We start from the raw sequence: 15,361 nt of genomic DNA, 5'->3' as shown, positions 1-15,361 counted from the left end.
GGGTGAACAGGCGCCCGGGCCCGAGTTGGGAAGAGGCGGCGGCTGGCCGCTCAGTGCTGCCAGCTGGGGCTGTGGGGTCAGGTTTTGTTTGTGAAACAGACACTTGACAATTCAGGAGCCAAGAAAACGGGCTCAGCTGCGCCTCACGAGGCGCGTGCCCGCGGGTGGGGCGGGCCTGGCTGCAGGTCTGCCCGGGCGCCTGGGCTCAGGGTCCCGGTCACACTGAGGAGCTGCACACAGCGAGGCTGTAGCTCAGAACCCTACACGCAGTTACTGGGGTTTTGAAATGACTGGGGCCCCCAGCTACCTCTGTCATTGCTCAACGGGGAAGCTGCTTCAGGCCCTGGCCTCCGGGGGGGGGGGGGGGGAGGTGGGTGCTGGGTGCCAAGCCACCTCCTGCCTGGGAAGGGCCCGGAGGGGCTGAGCGCTGTCAGCTGGCGTGGAGGACCCCGGACCCGGCCAGGGTGTCCCCCGACTGGGGAGGGGCACTGGGAGGGCCAGCTCCTGGGCACAGGGAGCTGGAAGGCAGCCCCGGACCCCGTCCGTCCTGTTTACTGGCTGAGCGCAGCTGCTATTTTAAGGTGCTGATGGAAGGCAGTGTGAGGAATGCGACCCCAGACGGGGAGCGGGCAGGCGCTGGGTGTGCTGGAGGGGCAGCCGGCCACAACCTTGTTCAAAATGCAGGTTCCAGACCCCCCAGGGCCCCCCCCCCCCCGAGTGGAACTTCTCCTCCTCCTACGGAGGCCAGCCAATGACAGTGGAGATTACGAATGAGAAAAACATTTATTCCATCTCAGAACCAGCCTAACAGAATCTGAGGGGCAGGGGGTCTTCCCCCCAAAAGCTTTCTGATCCATTCAGAACGGCCTGGGGGCTGAGGCTACACCACACCTCCCACCTAAGGCAGAATATTTACATAAAGCTGGGTTGTCAGGCAAAGCCCCTCCCTCCTGTGGGGGGAGGGGCGGGGCAGGAGGCGCGGCCCCGTGGCCCCTGGGTGGGCACCAGCGCTGCCCCGTGGCTGGCAGGAGGACGCCCAGGGGCACTGGCACAGGGGAGTGACCCAGCCGAGCAAGCAGACCCCGCAGCAGCCAGATGGCTGCCGCCTTAGGGCAGGCAGGGAGGGAGGGGCACCAGCGAGGGCATCTCCCAGAAGCCTCTGGGAGTGGGAAGGGCGCCGAGGCAGACGCGGGCAGACCTGAGTGAGGAGGAAGGGAGAGCCCGCACCAGCAGCAGCAGTGGGAGGCCCCCAGCTTCGTCTTTGGCAGAGAACCCCAGCTCCCTGTGCTCCCGGGGGCTTGGGAAAACGAAGGCACTTATCAGAACAGCATGGCGGCACTTCTAGCTACCGGGGGTGGGGCCATCAGAAGCAGTGACAAACGTCTAGTTAAAAACCCTTTAGATGCCCTGAGGAGGGGGTGGGGCCTGGGGCTCCCCAGCTTGTGCCTGGCTCCCACGGGACCAGGGGGCCAGCAGCCCCTGGAGGCACGCCTGGTGGGCGAGAGGAGTCTCGAACCCAGGGCGGCCCTCCAGGCCCCTCCCTGCCCCGTTACCATCCCCTGCGGCTCAGTACACAACGGGAGGCTGGTAGCCCTCGGCGGCCTCGGCGCTCTGGGTGAAAGGAGGCTGCTGGTAGCTGTCGGCCGGCGGGCCCGGGTAGGAGGCGTAGGCTGTGCTGGGGTCCGGGGCGGGGTCCACGTAGTTCTGCATGAAGTCGTCCACCCCGGCCTTGTAGCGCTGGTAGGCCAGGGCGGCCAGCAGGCCCTGCGGGGAGTCTGAGGTTGGCTCCTCCACGCCCTCCCCGCCCTGCACCGAAGACCCCGGGAGCCCGGCCGCCCGGGCACCTACCCAGGAGAAGATGGAGAAGAAGCTGAAGGTGATGGCCGCGCGGGCGGAGTCCGCTCCCACCAGCACATCCGCCGGGTTGGTGGCTGCCCACTGGTTGGTGAGGAAGCAGAAGCCCACGAACCACAGGAAGGTCCAGAGAGCTGGAGGGGGGAGGGGGGGCAGGGTCAGCTCCACAGAGAGGCCAGCCACTCCCAGAAGCCTCCGGGAGGGGACAGGCCGCTGAGGCCACCCGGCACCAGCGGGCTTCCGGCGGTTAGAAATCTGGGCACGGGCCGTCTGCTCCAGTGGGACCTCGCGCCTCTCCCCGCCCCTCTCCCGGCCCCTCCTGCAAGCTCTGAGGGCGCCCGCCATCCGAGCCCCCCAGAGTGCCGGGGAACCGGGCCGCTCCCCGCCCCTCCCGGGAGCAGGGGAAGCACCGCCGGGCAGACACCTGAGAAGAGCAGGTCGGCGACGACCAGGTACTTGCGGTCCACGGCGTTGCTGATCTGCGGGAAGTAGACGTCGACCACGAGGAAGAAGGCGCAGGCCAGGAAGGCCAGCACGCCGATGGCGCTGCCGTAGCGGCAGGCGTCCTCGTTGTGGTTGAAGACGCAGTACTGCTGGTGCGAGTCGTGCCGGTTGCTGTAGCCCTCGCCGAAGATGCAGGAGAACTCGATCAGGGCGAAGACCTGGGGGCGGGGCGGAGGGGCTGAGTGGCGGGCAAACCCCCGGGGCACGCGGGGCGGGGGGCCCTTGCCTCTCCTGCCGCCGCTGTTCCCCTTAAGGGGGTCAGCATCCCAGCCCTCTGGACGTGGGGGTGAGCGGTAAGCCAGCTGCCTCCATTCTCACTTCTCCCTTCTCCCTGCCTCTCCAGACCACAGGGCAACATGCTGCACCGGAGGGGAGGCCGGGGATTCCGGGACCGTGGGCGCGAGGGACCGTGGGCGCGGGAAAGGACGGGGAACTCCTGGGAGGGGACTGCCCTGCCCCCGCTGCCTGTGGGATGGGGGTTAGGGGCGATCTGGCCACTTCCACATGCAATGAGTTTTAAACACGACAGGACACAAAATCACAGAAGCTCAGGCCTGGAGTCTCACCCCCTCATCACCCGCCTGTCACCCCCACAGCGCCCACCCACTGCCTGATGCCCTGAAGGAAGACTCCCCAACTCTCAGCAAAGCCAGGCCACCCCAGCCCCTCCCACTTCCCTGCCCCAGGCCGGCCTCCCCAGTTTGTCCAGCTTTCTCTCCACAAGGACTTCCTGCCTCTCTGGCGTCCTGGCCACGCCCCTCCAAGAAAACCCCAATCGACCCCCCTCCCCCGCAAGAGTGGGTGCTGATCACAGGGGTGCTCCAGGCTGGTCTGCACTCAGAGCCCGGAGGTCCTGGGTGAGCTCCCCAGGGGGTTCCGGTGGGAACAGCCTCCGGGCACCTGGTCTCCTCCCCAAAGTTCAAGGCCACCGCCCATTCCGCAGAGGCAGGCTGTGTGGGCTCCCCCTGGGACGGGCCAGGCCTCCGCCACACCGGCCGGCCTGCCTGCACCGGCCCTCTCCACAGGCCCCGCCCAGGCTGGAGATGAAGCCGGAACTCCAGGATGCTGGGCGCGGGGTGCCAGGCCCAACTCCTGGCACTGCCCTCCCGGCCCATGGGCACCTGCTCCTGGGGTCAGACCCCACCGCCAGGCAGGGAGGGGGCCCGGGGGCCACCAGGGCACCGCAGAAGGTTCCAGTCCCCAGTCCCAGGCAGATGTGAGCAGGGAGGGCCTGGTTCGGCTTTGGATGCCAGGTGCCCAGGAACATGGGACCCACCCGCACTCCCCCCCCCCCCCCGGAGCCCGGCGCTGGGGGAGGAGGCACCCTGAAGTCACCCGACCGTGGACGGGGAGGCAGACCTGAGGCTACTCCTGGTGGAAAGGAGATCCTGTGTCAGGGCCCCCACCCCCACCCCCACCCCCACCCACACCCCACGTGGCTCGGGAAAGCCCCTTCCAGGTGGATGCCCGGGCGGGAGCCACCGAGCCCGCCGGCCACCTGTCCCGGAGCTGCCCCAGGCTCCTCCCCCCGCCAGCGGACACGGCCTGCTCCCCACGGCGCCCCGGCCGCGCGCCCAGGCCGGCGGGGAGGGCGTCCGGGCCCCGGGGTGGGGTGGGGGCGGCCGAGCCCGGGGGGGGGGGGGTGGCGGGTCCCGGTCCCGCGCGCCGCCTCCCACCCCGCGCTCCGGGCCGCCGCCACCTGTCGCGCCGCCGGCTCGCGGGCGCCGGGCCGGGCGGAGGGGGGTCCCCGCGCCCCCGCCCCCGCCCCCCGACTCACCAGGCTCGCGGCGCGCGCCACCACCTGCGGCTGCGCCAGGAAGCGCCACAGGTCGAAGGAGCCGCCCGCCTTGGCCGCGCCGTAGGCCCCGCTCTCCATGTCGCCGCTGCCGTCGCCGTCGCCGTCGCCCGCGGACGCCGAGGAGCCAGCGGGGCCCCGCCCGCCCCCAGCCCCGCCCCGGGGCGTGGCCAGCGCGGCCCCAGGGACCGAGGGCAAAGTGCGGCGGCGGCGGCGACACCGTCCAGCCCCCGCGCTCGGCGGGGTCTCGTCCCCGCTACGCTGGCCGCGGCGCGACCCGAGCGGGGCAGGGCGTCCCCGGGAGAAGAGGGCCCCCGGGGGGGGGGGCCCTGCCTTCGGCCCCGCCTTCCTGGCGCCTGCTCTCCCGCCGCCTCCTCCAGGAAGCCCGACGGGACGCCGCCTGGGCCCGCCCTGCCCGGCTGGTCCCTCTGCCCTCCTCTGGGAGCTGACCTGGTGGGGGTGAGACCACCCAGTTCTTCCCCTGCTGGGCCCCCCACGCCCCCCGCGGTGAAAGGCGGCCAGGCTCCAGCATGGGGTGCGGACAGAAACGGGGTTCCAGAGCGACAGGCGGGGGCAGAGTTTAATCCAGTTCTTTCCTGCTGGTTCAGAGCAACTGAACAGGGAAGGCGGCGAGGGGAGGGGTGCAGGCTGAGGACGGGACCCCAGACACCCTTCCTTTGCCGGCCAGGTCAATGAGGGGGTGCTGGCCAGGTGGGCCACCAGGAGATGGGGTGCCCCTCGGGGAAGAGGGGAGCCGTGGGGGGAAGAGGCCCTGGGTGGGGGTGTAGATGGGCCTTTTCAGTCCCCCCGCCTCCCTCCTGGACCTGCGTGGATGGTGACAGGCAGCCTGACGGCCTCCGCCTCCCCCACAGCCCCACCCCCATCTTGAAATCCTCGCGGCAGGGCCCAGGCTGGGGGGCTGTTCTTCATTCACAGGGGGTCCTCCTGTCGGGCAAGGATGGGGCTCGTGGGGGGCTCTGCTGAGCCTGCACCTGCTGGTCACAACCTGGATGACAGAGGAGGTGAGACTCCAGGTGAGGGAGCGCCCTCCCGAGGCCTCTGCAGTTTTATGGTGCCAGGGGCATCGGTGGGGGGGGGGGGCGGGCGGGGGAGGGGCGTGAGGCTTTGTCACCCCACTAAGTGAAGGGGGCACCGAATCCCCCAGGGGGCAAGTGCTGGCCCCAGGTCCCATGGCAAGTGGGGGTCTGGTCTCTACACCCCATGTTGTAGAAGGGAAACTGAGGCTCAGAGAGGTGACCTGGGTCGCCCATGGTCTGGCCTCTGGAAAGGACAGAAACCTCAGAGGAAGGGACCTGAGAGAAGACAAGGCCTGGGCCTGGGATAGACCCCTGGGGCCGGAGACGCAAGCAGGGGAGGCGGAGCTGATGGGGCCCGGGGGTTGGGGGGGGGGGGCACGCCTGTGGTGCTGTGGTTCCCCATCTTTTCTTGGCCCGCCCCCCCCAAGCATCTCTAACATCCTGATGTCAGTCCTCCCCCCGCCGCCCCCCTGACATAGAATTCTTATTATTCAAACACTGAGCTCCTAGTCACGGGGAGGAAGCCTAAAAGGCCATCAGCTTGGTCTAAACAAGCTTCCAAAGAGCATGGCATCCATGAGAGAGAACAAGAAAAGAACGAAGGAGAGTGGAGTCCGAGGAGGAAATCACTAAGAAGTTGTTGCCCTGACCATCAGCCTGTGGACTCAAGGGTCCCGGGTTCGATTCCGGTCAAGGGCACATGCCTGGGTTGCAGGCTCTATCCCCAGTAGGGGGCATGCAGGAGGCAGCCAATCAATGATTATCATCACTGATGTTTCTCTCTCTCTCTCTCTCTCTCTCTCTTTCTTTCTGAAATCAATAAAAATATATATTAAAAAAAAAAATTGCCGAAGCCGGTTTGGCTCCGTGGATAGAGCATCGGCCTGCGGACTGAAGGGTCCCAGGTTCGATTCCGGTCAAGGGCATGTACCTTGGTTGCGGGCACATCCCCAGTAGGGGGTGTGCAGGAGGCAGCTGATAGATGTTTTTCTCTCATCGATGTTTCTGACTCTCTATCCCTCTCTCTTCCTCTCTGTAAAAAATCAATAAAATATATTTAAAAATATATATATATTAAAAATAAATTGTTAAAAATAATATGAAGTGATATGAAAAAAATAGCAAATAAAGCTTCAAAACATAATAGAGACCTGAAATGCGTAAATATGTCACTATATATTTCTATACTGTATCTGAGGCCCCTAGAACCATAAGAAATGCAAAAATTCACTCTGTTAATAACTCATTCTCGAATGGCTCCCCTTAAAAATCAAATTGGCCCCCTGTGGGGGGGTGCCCCACGTTGGGAACCACTGCCCTGGTCACTTTACAAGTCATTGAAGTGATGACCTGGGAGAGGGGGGCCCAGGAGGCCCCACCCCTGACTCCGTGGCTCCCATGGAGGTCAGAAGCCCTTGCTCCAACCTGGCCCCAGGAGGCATGTCCCCATCCCAACATCCCTCCCCAGACCCTTAAGGCCCACAGGGTAGTGTGCCACCCAGAGGCGAGCTGACTGCATTGCAGGGCAGGGCAGCTGGGACCAGTGGTCATGGTCACATAAAGCCTTGAATCAGCAAGCCCTCCGCAGGCACGTGGCACACAGTAGGTCCTCAATAAACTCCTGCAAGGCGCCCACAAGCGGTACGGCCCCTTCTTTACCTGGTGGCAGCCCTGCCCTAAAGCCCACCTCCCTCTGCTCTCCAGCGGGGCCTCTGCTGGTGCACAGCCCACCAGCTCTTCTTCCCACTCCTCCCCCGCCCCCCGCCCCGCCCCGCCTCCTACCTGGTCCACCTGGTCCAGCCCAGCATCCCGGAGGTGATGGCGGCGATGGAGGCAAGGCTGGCAGCCAGCACGAAGGTGGGGGCCTTGGGCAGCTGGCCTGTGAGGGAGGCAGGTAGGGCAGGGTAGGCATGGCTGCTTCTGGATGCCCTTCCCTGCTCGTGGCACCTCCCACCCACCCACCCGCAGTGCCAGCTGCCCTCTGGACACCAGGGCCCTCTCACCTGGGGGCACCAGCGTGAGGGGGCTGCTCTGGACACTGACGCCATTTTGGGCCTGGCACTGCAGCCAGGCCGGCGTCTGGGTCAGCGGGAAGGAGAAGTTGGCGGGCTGCCCGTACTGCGGTGTCTGCCGCATGTGCACGTGCCCGTCCCTCCCGACCAGGCTGTAGGTGATGGGCGGGCTGCCCGAGGCCGCCTGGCAGGACATCTCCAACCTGGGGCCAGCCTCTCTGTCCAGCACGGTGAAGTCAGCTTGCAGCTGGGACACGGGCTCTGGTGGGGGGCAGGGGAGGGACAGGAAGCACAGGCATGGCTGGGAGACTCCAACAGCCTCTCCCCAGCAAGTTCCCTTGTTCCAAAATAATCGCTGGAGGCCTAACTGTGATTGCGCCTCCTCCAGGCAGCCCTCTGGATTACTCCCTCTGCCTGGTGTCTGGGCTCCTACCCTACTTGCAGTGTGTACCACACAGTTTCTCGTACGGTGTTAGTTTCATGTAGCATATTCTGGATTGCCAGTTAAATTTGAATTTCATGTAAACAATGAAGAATTTTGTTTTTAAATCTTCATCTGAGGATCCTTTTCCATTGATTTTTAGAGAGAGTGGAAGGAAGGGGGGAGAGAGAGAGAGAGAGAGAGAGAGAAGCATCGATGTCTGAGAGACACATCAATCGGCTGCTTCCTGCACGCTCCCTCCTGGGGATCGAGCCACAACCTGGGCAGGTGCCCTGACCAGGAATCGAACTGGCGACCTCTCTGTGCATGGGACAATGCCCAACCCATGGAGCTACATGGGCCAGGGCGACCACAAATCACTTGTCAGGATGAGTTTGTCTGTGCAACATTTGTCTGGCAACCCGGCTTCCAGGCTTCCAGTCTCGGCTCTTCTACTGAAACACAAGCTCCTTCAGGACAAGAACTGCTGCTTAGAAGTTTCTAGATTCTAGAATCTCCAGGCCTTCCGCCCGATGCTCTGAACAGCCCCAGGTCTGCTCCGATCCTTACCCCCGACTGCCCCTCGGTACCCCTGGAGTAGGTGCTACCATCTTTGTTTTGTAGATGAAGCAACTGAGGCTCAGAGAGGTTGAGTGACTTGCCCAAGAACCCACAGCCTGTAAGTGTGGGGTTTGAACCCTCCACGGGAAGTGATCCAGACGGAGGGCTCTCCTCCCCAGGCAGTCTCCAGGCGCAGGACCACGGGGTCACTGTCCCAGCCCCGGTCCGACAACACTTCCGGCTGCCCCCCCCATGCCTCCCACCGGGAAGGGCCTCCGGGGGGAGCTCAGGGGGGCCGGGAAGGACGCAGAGCTTGGAGCTCCGTGCAGTGGGGCTGGGAACCACCGGTTGCCACTCGTAGGCCGCGGCCTGGGACAACTGTCTTAATCTCCAAGAGCTTGAGCTTCCTCCTCCAGAGGCTGGGACCACGACCCCGCCCGCGGCTGCTGAGAAGATGAAACCAGATAAACCCCCACATGTGCCCTTTATCAGCTTGAGGTCGGAGCTCGGCCCGGGGTGCTGTGTCACCGCCCCTTCGGCCCCCGGGGGGCCCGGCCAGGATCTAGACCCGCCTGTGACCAGGCCCCAAGGGACCGAGAGAGGCCCTTGAAGATGGACAACCGCTGTCCCAGCCCCCCCCCCCCCCCGCTTCCCTCCCAGACCCTGCTCCCCGCCCCCCGCCCCGCTCCCCCTGCACTCACTGGCCCACAGCTCCCAGTACAGCTGCAGGGGGGCGCTGGCCAGGCGCATGCCCCAGGCGGTGCTGGCCTGGCAGGTGTAGGTGAGCAGGTCTGGCCTGGACTTGAGCGTGACGTTGATGTGGAAGGAGACGGGGTCGCGGGTGCTCACCACCTTCTTGGAAACCTCGATGTCCCGGCTCCCCCAGAGGGTGTAGGTGACAGGCGGGGACACCTGCGTGTGGCAGGTTATGGCCACTCGGCGGCCTTGGGGGAAGACCTCCAGGACTCTGTAGGTGATGGAGAGCTCCCGGGTGAGGTCTGGAAGGTGAAACGGAGGAGGGGGAAGAAAGCCAACATTTATCAAGCGCGGGAAGAAAAGGCCGGTTTGCCGGTGCTTCAGAAAGTCACACCGGGAGCCACCATCCGACCCAGCAGTGCCGCTCGCAGACATGCACCCAAAGGACTGCAACACCCCGGCCGGGTGGCTCAGGGGCTGGGCATCGACCTCTGAACCAGGAGGTCACGGTTCGATTCCCGGTCAGGGCACAGGCCCAGGTTTCAGGCTCCATCCCCAGTGGGGGGCGTGCAGGAGGCAGCTGATGGATGATTCTCTCTCATCATTGATGTGTCTGTCTCTCTCACCCTCTCCTTCCTCTCTGAAATCAATAAAAATACATTTTTAAAAAAGGCAGTTACTGTCCAGTGACACGCTGCAGAGTGGCCTCCATCTGGCGCAGGGCCTCCTGATGTGATAGAGGCTCCTTGCTTCATGTGGCCAGGGGTCCGCGAGGGTGCACCGGGCTGGGGGTCCCTGCCAGGGATGGGGACAGTGAGGGACAACGCGGGCCAGGCCCCCGGTGGCCCAGCGCTGTATGGAGGCCTGAGCGTGCGCCGTGGCCAGAGGGACGCAGGGTGGTGGCCAGGCCCCAGCACCCAGAGAGGCCAACATCTTGTTTAAAGGGACAGTCAGAAGGCAGCGGGCCGATGGTGACCCAGGCTTGCAGGGGACGGGTGAGCCGGAGAGAAAGGGGTCACCCCGGAGAGCAGGCTTTCGAGCCGCCCGGCCGCACGCTCACAGAACCCGCAGATCGCTCCTCCCTCAGACCCAGGGTCAGACCCTCACTCAGCCCCAGCCCGTGTGGCTCAGGGGATGGAGCGTGGGCCCGTGGACTGAAGGGTTCCATTCCAGTCAAGGGCACCTGCCCAGGTTGCAGGCTCGATCCCCAGTAGGGGGTGTGCAGGAGGAAGCCAATCAATGATTCTCTCTCATCATTGATGTTTCCATCTCTCCCTCTCCCTTCTTCTCTGAAATCAATAATATATTTTTAAAATAAAATAATCAAGCTTTAACATTAAGAAAACATACAAGCCCCCTCCCCCCCCCCCCTCACTCAGCCGCTCCAGCAGGGCGCCCCGGCCCAGACCTCCTCTCTGTTGGAGGTGACTGATTGGTCCTGGGCCGGTTTGGGAGGCGCAGACACCTCCGAGGCCTTCCTATGGGCCTCTGGCTGCCCGGTGCGCATTTCCCACGCCACGATGGATGGACCTTTTGGGTCAAACAACGCTGCCTCTGACTGCGGCGTGGGGGCGAGGGGTGTGTTCTGATGGTGCGTTTTCAAGACTAGTGTGTAGGGGCGGGGGGCGGGGCGGGGGCGGGCAGAGGGACGCATCTGTGAGACCCAGATACCAGCCCTCGGGCGTCCTCCACGCCGCTGGGCACGATGGCTGGACACCAGTGCGGTCAGCACACCCCTCGCTGAGCAGAGGCTTGGAACAGGCCAGGGTGCGGGCCTCCGGGGCGGTTCTCTGAGCACCGGGCCTCCTCCTCTCAGCCAGGGGTTCTCAGCCAGGGCGTTTCTGGGTGTCGCCAGGGGAGGGCGCTCTCCCGTCGGTGCCTCTTGCCATTTCCTGACTTGTTTCCGAACAGGCTGAGCTGTCCCTGGACTTGGAGCTACTCTCAGGGGCACCGTTTTGCAAATCGCTACAATCAGGTCATCAGTGCGAGCCTGGGGCCGGCCTCCTCCCGGGCGGGGAGGGGTGCAGGGCACAGGCACCCACACCTCCGCTCCCTTCACCGTGAATAAAAGCGAAAGGAACCGGCCCTTCATTTCCCTGCCCACGGCTATTCTGGAGCCCGATTTACATAAGTTTCCGCTGAGGCTCACCTGTTACCTACCCAGAGGCGGTGTCTTCTGGCGGGGGGGGGGGGGGGGGGGGGGGGAACATTTGGCCTCCGCACCCCGCACCCCGCACCCCTAACCCGGGCCGAGCCTGGGGTTGAAAACACCGCGGGCCCCAGAGCGCTGGCAGGCGGGTGGCGCCCTCAGCATCTCCCAGGGGACAGCGGCCCCGGGGCCCGAAGCTGAGCAGCGGGCCGGGCTGGTGTGGCCGGGCAGCAGCCCCATCCGCTCCGTTTACCGCGTGTCCCCAAGGCCTCGGGCTCTCCTGCGCTTGACGCAGTCTCGTGCGTTTTGTGCGGGGACGTGCGGTCCAGGCCCGACGCCCCGGCCCGGCCCCGGGTGCAGGGGCCGCAGCATCCCGTGCGCACGCGCACTGGGCCCCCGGCGGAGTGCACTCGCGGACACTTCCCCGCGTCTCCCCGTCACCCAGCGGCGCAGACGCTCAGGACCGCCCTCGCCCCAATTCCCGGGGATTTGGAAACAGAGAGAACCTTCCTCCGCATTCGGTCCCTTTGCCCGCTTCTCGCTCCCCGAGGCCGGGCCAGCTGCACCGCAGGATCCCTGCAGGTGCTCAGGCCAACGCACACCTGGGGTCGTCCTCACGGCTCTGCCTGGGACCCGCCCCCGCACCCCAGCAGGGCAGCTGGCCTGGCCTCCAGGCTCACCCACCGCTTCCGTGTTATCACCAGCGTCTGGACCCGGGGGGGCCCGGTGCCCTCTGGGGTTGCACCCTGGGTCCCCGGTGTCCAGATCCAACCTCCCGCCGCTGCGCCCACAGGCCTCCCTGCGCCCTCCCGCCCTCTGACTCCCCCAGCGGCCCGCCCCTCCTGCTTCCTGTGCTCTGGCCACGAGGCCCTTCTCCAGGCACGGCCTGCTCTACGTGTCTTTGCTTGGAAGGCTGGGGGTCCCCCTCTGAGGGCCAGCTTCCCAGGAGGTGCTGCCCTCCGTCCCCACCCCACGTGCGGCCCTTCCCCCCCAATCACTTGCTTCCCTCGGGGAGAATCTCAGTGGAGCACACCTGTCCCCCCAGCCCCGCGGGCATGTGAGCTCGGAGGGCAGGCTCTGTGGTGTCTGCACCTCGTGCATCCCTCCCGGGGCCTAAAGCAGGCCCCGCGCCAGGCAGGTGTGCAGCCAGCGTTGGCTCGGTGAGTGAGTGATTTGCCTGTTGGTCTCTCAGGAGCTCAGTGAGCCGGACTTGCTGGGGACTGAGCGAGGAACCGCCCTGCCAGGTACTCCCCAGAGGCCCGGCCCCGAGCCGGCTCAGAGGCTGCTCTCATTTTAGCGAAAACACCACAGCCTGCTTGTTTTTAAAGCAAATGAGGAAATGGCATTTCAGCCTGCGCTGGGGCGAGACCAGAGGCCCGCCTCGCATGTCCCCGGGCGGATGCCTGCTCCGTGACCCCGTGACCTGATGGAGGAAGAGCAGCTCCCTGCCATGGGAACCAGCAGAGGAGGTGACCCCCCACCTTGACCTTGACCATAAAGGTCACAGTGCTAGACATGAGCCAGGAGGGGGGAGGGGGAGGGGGAGGAGAGTGGAAAAGTGGAGGGCAAAGCCCAGGAGGTGTCTGGACCAGGATGTCCCCTCCCCCTGCTCTGTACCCCACCCCCTTAGACTCAGAGACCAGGTCCCAAGCCCTCCCACTGCGTCTGGGAGGAGGCAGCCTCCCATTGCTGCACCTTGGGGGGCGGGGGCTGGACTTGCCCTTCGCTCACTGCCTCCTCGTCCCCCCCACTCCCCTGCCTCCCCCCCTGCGGCGCCCCCATTCCCTCTCTGAGGTCACACCCACCCTGCAGAGCTGTGAGGCTTCTGGAGCGATTTCAGCTCCATACATGGCACCCGGGGCTACACCTGCCCAGGGATACCCACCCCCCCAACACGCACACAGCCCCATGTCCCCTGGAGGCCCCCTTCCTAGCCTCCCCCTCCCCGCCTCCTCCCAGAGCTCTGCAGGGGCTGGGGCCGGGTTTTAGGATTGCCTGATTGTCCATCAGCAGACACCCTCTCACCCAGCAGCACCCTCCCCCCAGCCAAGTCCCTCCCTGGGTGGGGCCCTTGTCCCTCCCGCCCGCGGGGCTGCTCACCTGTCTCTGGCTCCGTGGAGAAGCTGCTGGTGGCTGTGAGGGAGGGAGGGGCGGAGGGGTAAGGGGGTGGGTTGGGGGGAGGCCGCAGGCCACCGGGGTGCCTCCTCCTGAGCCCAGAGGGAGGCACAGGTGTATCAAGTGTCTTCACTCACGAGAGCTCTTTTGAGCCCACGGTTAGCTCATCGGCCCATTTCTCAGATGTGTAAACAGGGGCCCGGAATGGAGAAGCGGCGGCTGGCCGCACACGCCGTGACGGGCTGGTCTGAGGCTCAAGCCCACGTCTTTGCCTCTGCGTCCTGCGCTTCTGGGGGTGTCCATACCCGCGGTCCCACCTCCTCTGTGGCCCCAGCGCCCCACCTCAGCGCAGGGCCCCTCCCCAGATTCCCAGAGGCTCACCCAGCGTGGCCAAGCACAGCAGCAGCGGGAGCCTCATGCCTCTGTCGTCGGTCGGTGTGGGGCCTCTGCCCAGGCTCAGAGAGGCTCCCCTGTGGGGCCTCCTCCACCCGGGACTCCCAGGGTGCTCCCTGGGAGGTACCTGCATTGGGGAGATAACCCCGAGGCCCTGGGGCCCCAGCACCAGGGCTGGGCCCCCAACAGCAGACTCCACCACACCCCACAGGGAACTCGCCGCCTCTGCTGGGCTGTGGCTCGCTGGGTGGGTAGGTGTCCAGCCCTAAGGCCTGGAGGAGGCCCAAGCCTGTTCCTAGGATGAGGCTTGAGTTGCTTAATCTGAAGAGTTGGAGGTGGGGGGTTATCCTGGATTACTGGGGGGGACCTGCTGTGACCCTGAGGGCCCCTCCCAGGCCCCCGGGGGTCTGACACCGGCTGGAGAACCCGTGGGCCGGACCCATCAGAGAAGCAGGCAGGAGGGGCAACTTCCACCATCGCACCCTGGTTCCCTCAGACCACCTTCAGGCCTGTTAGGTGTCAATGCTGGGCTCAGCCCTGAAACGTAGCCTCAGGCTGGGTGAGGCCCCCCCAGGTGCTGGGCTGGAGCCCCGCCCTTAGCTAGGGCGGGGGGGGGGGGGGGGGCGCGGGACCGCACTCCCAAGAAGGCCAAGGCGCCCTGGGACACTGAGTGAGTACCTGACATTTAACCCTCAGTCACCCCGAGGGTGGCCGAGGCCCAGGCTGCCGGCTCCCCCAAGGCCTCCCAGCCCCTCTCAGGAAGTGTTCCCGGAGGACAGAGGGTGGTAAGTACGGGCCCCCCTGGCTCGGTGCTGTGGCTCTCTCAGCGCCACCATTACCCAGGGGCTCACCCACTGGGCCCCGCTGTTAGAGCTCTTATTATTATTTTTTTTAATTTATTGATTTTAAAGAGGAAGGGAGAGGGAGAGATAGGAACATCAATGATGAGAGAGAATCATGGATCGGCTGCCTCCTGCATGTGCCCCACTGGGGTCAGAGCCTGCAACCCGGGCCTGTGCCCTGACCGGAATCCAACCATGACCTCCTGGCTCACAGGTCAACGCTCCACCACGGAGCCCCGCCGGCCGGGCTGCCCTTAGAGCTCTCCTGAGTCAGGAGGCCGCGAAGGGCCTGAGAATTCGCATTTCTAGCAAGTTCCCAGGCGATGCTGAGGCTGCTGGCTGGGAGCCACAGGTGGGCCCCCAGATGCTCATGAGCTGGTGTCACTGTCCGTGGGCCAGGCTGGGGCCTCCTGGACTGAGCCGCATTGTTCCCCGGCACGCTCTCTGCCAGCCTGGGGCGGGCCCGGCACGTGCCGACAGCCGATGGTCCTGTGAGGCTGGGTGAGGACGGGGGTGGGGGATGTGCGGGGGTGGGGGGGTTGGGGGGGCATCGAGTCAGCGCCTTAATGACTGCAGGAAGCCTGTGGCCTGAGGGCACCGGGTCGGAGCGGCCCAGAGGCTGCCCCAGGCCTGGAACCCAGCCGGGCGGGGCCCCTGGTGGGGGGGGGGGGGGGCGGGCTTTGCAAGCAGGTCCTGGGTCTCTCCTGACCTTCCCTCCTGGGGGTCTGTGGGCCAGTGGTTGTCACCCTGGGGGGAAGTGGCCCTGGCTGGGAAGGCCACCGGGGCTTTAGACCGAGGGAGGCCGGGCTGCCGGCTGCCCCTGGGCCCTGGGCAGGTCACCGCATGGGCCGGCGTCTCGGGCGTTCTCGAGGCTGAGTGGTGGACTTAGAGCTGTTGCAGCCTCCGGCTTTGAAAAGGAAGCTTCCAGAGACTCAGGAATCACAAACCCGGCCTTGGGCGGCATCCCAACGCCGGGCCCTGG

General features: G+C 65.5%; 2 protein-coding genes across 2 annotated transcripts; both read right to left on the bottom strand.

Moving 5' to 3' along the window:
* Positions 1–764: 764 nt before the first annotated feature.
* SYNGR2 (synaptogyrin 2) lies at positions 765–4,297 on the bottom strand. The gene is made up of 4 exons (XM_054709682.1): positions 4,136–4,297; positions 2,279–2,516; positions 1,849–1,988; positions 765–1,764 (listed from the first exon to the last, which is right to left on the bottom strand). The coding sequence occupies exons 1-4, from the start codon at positions 4,232–4,234 to the stop codon at positions 1,567–1,569; spliced, it is 675 nt and encodes a 224-aa protein (XP_054565657.1). The 5' UTR covers positions 4,235–4,297; the 3' UTR covers positions 765–1,566.
* Positions 4,298–6,968: 2,671 nt separating this feature from the next.
* C20H17orf99 (chromosome 20 C17orf99 homolog) lies at positions 6,969–13,562 on the bottom strand. Its single transcript, XM_028130359.2, has 5 exons — positions 13,526–13,562; positions 13,130–13,162; positions 8,886–9,182; positions 7,194–7,463; positions 6,969–7,069 (listed from the first exon to the last, which is right to left on the bottom strand). The coding sequence occupies exons 1-5, from the start codon at positions 13,560–13,562 to the stop codon at positions 6,969–6,971; spliced, it is 738 nt and encodes a 245-aa protein (XP_027986160.2).
* Between the last annotated feature and the right edge of the window lie 1,799 nt (positions 13,563–15,361).

Source organism: Eptesicus fuscus, chromosome 20, assembly GCF_027574615.1.
Source record: "Eptesicus fuscus isolate TK198812 chromosome 20, DD_ASM_mEF_20220401, whole genome shotgun sequence".
NCBI classification, from domain to species: domain Eukaryota; kingdom Metazoa; phylum Chordata; class Mammalia; order Chiroptera; family Vespertilionidae; genus Eptesicus; species Eptesicus fuscus.
Note: the sequence above shows the minus strand (reverse complement) of the source record. Positions and strands in the feature narration are given on the sequence as shown.

Bases quoted from the DNA above. Each gene is read 5' to 3' on its own strand.
- SYNGR2 (XM_054709682.1), bottom strand. From the start codon at position 4,234: ATGGAGAGCGGGGCCTACGGCGCGGCCAAGGCGGGCGGCTCCTTCGAC. The intron at 1,989-2,278 runs GTGTCTGCCCGG...TCCCCCCTCCAG, and splicing joins CGCCGACCTGCTCTTCTCAG to CTCTCTGGACCTTCCTGTGG. The intron at 1,765-1,848 runs GTAGGTGCCCGG...GACTCCCCGCAG, and splicing joins TCTTCTCCATCTTCTCCTGG to GGCCTGCTGGCCGCCCTGGC.
- C20H17orf99 (XM_028130359.2), bottom strand. From the start codon at position 13,562: ATGAGGCTCCCGCTGCTGCTGTGCTTGGCCACGCTGG. The intron at 13,163-13,525 runs GTGAGCCTCTGG...CCTCCCTCACAG, and splicing joins GCTGTGCTTGGCCACGCTGG to CCACCAGCAGCTTCTCCACG. The intron at 7,070-7,193 runs GTGAGAGGGCCC...CCTCCCTCACAG, and splicing joins CCTCACGCTGGTGCCCCCAG to GCCAGCTGCCCAAGGCCCCC.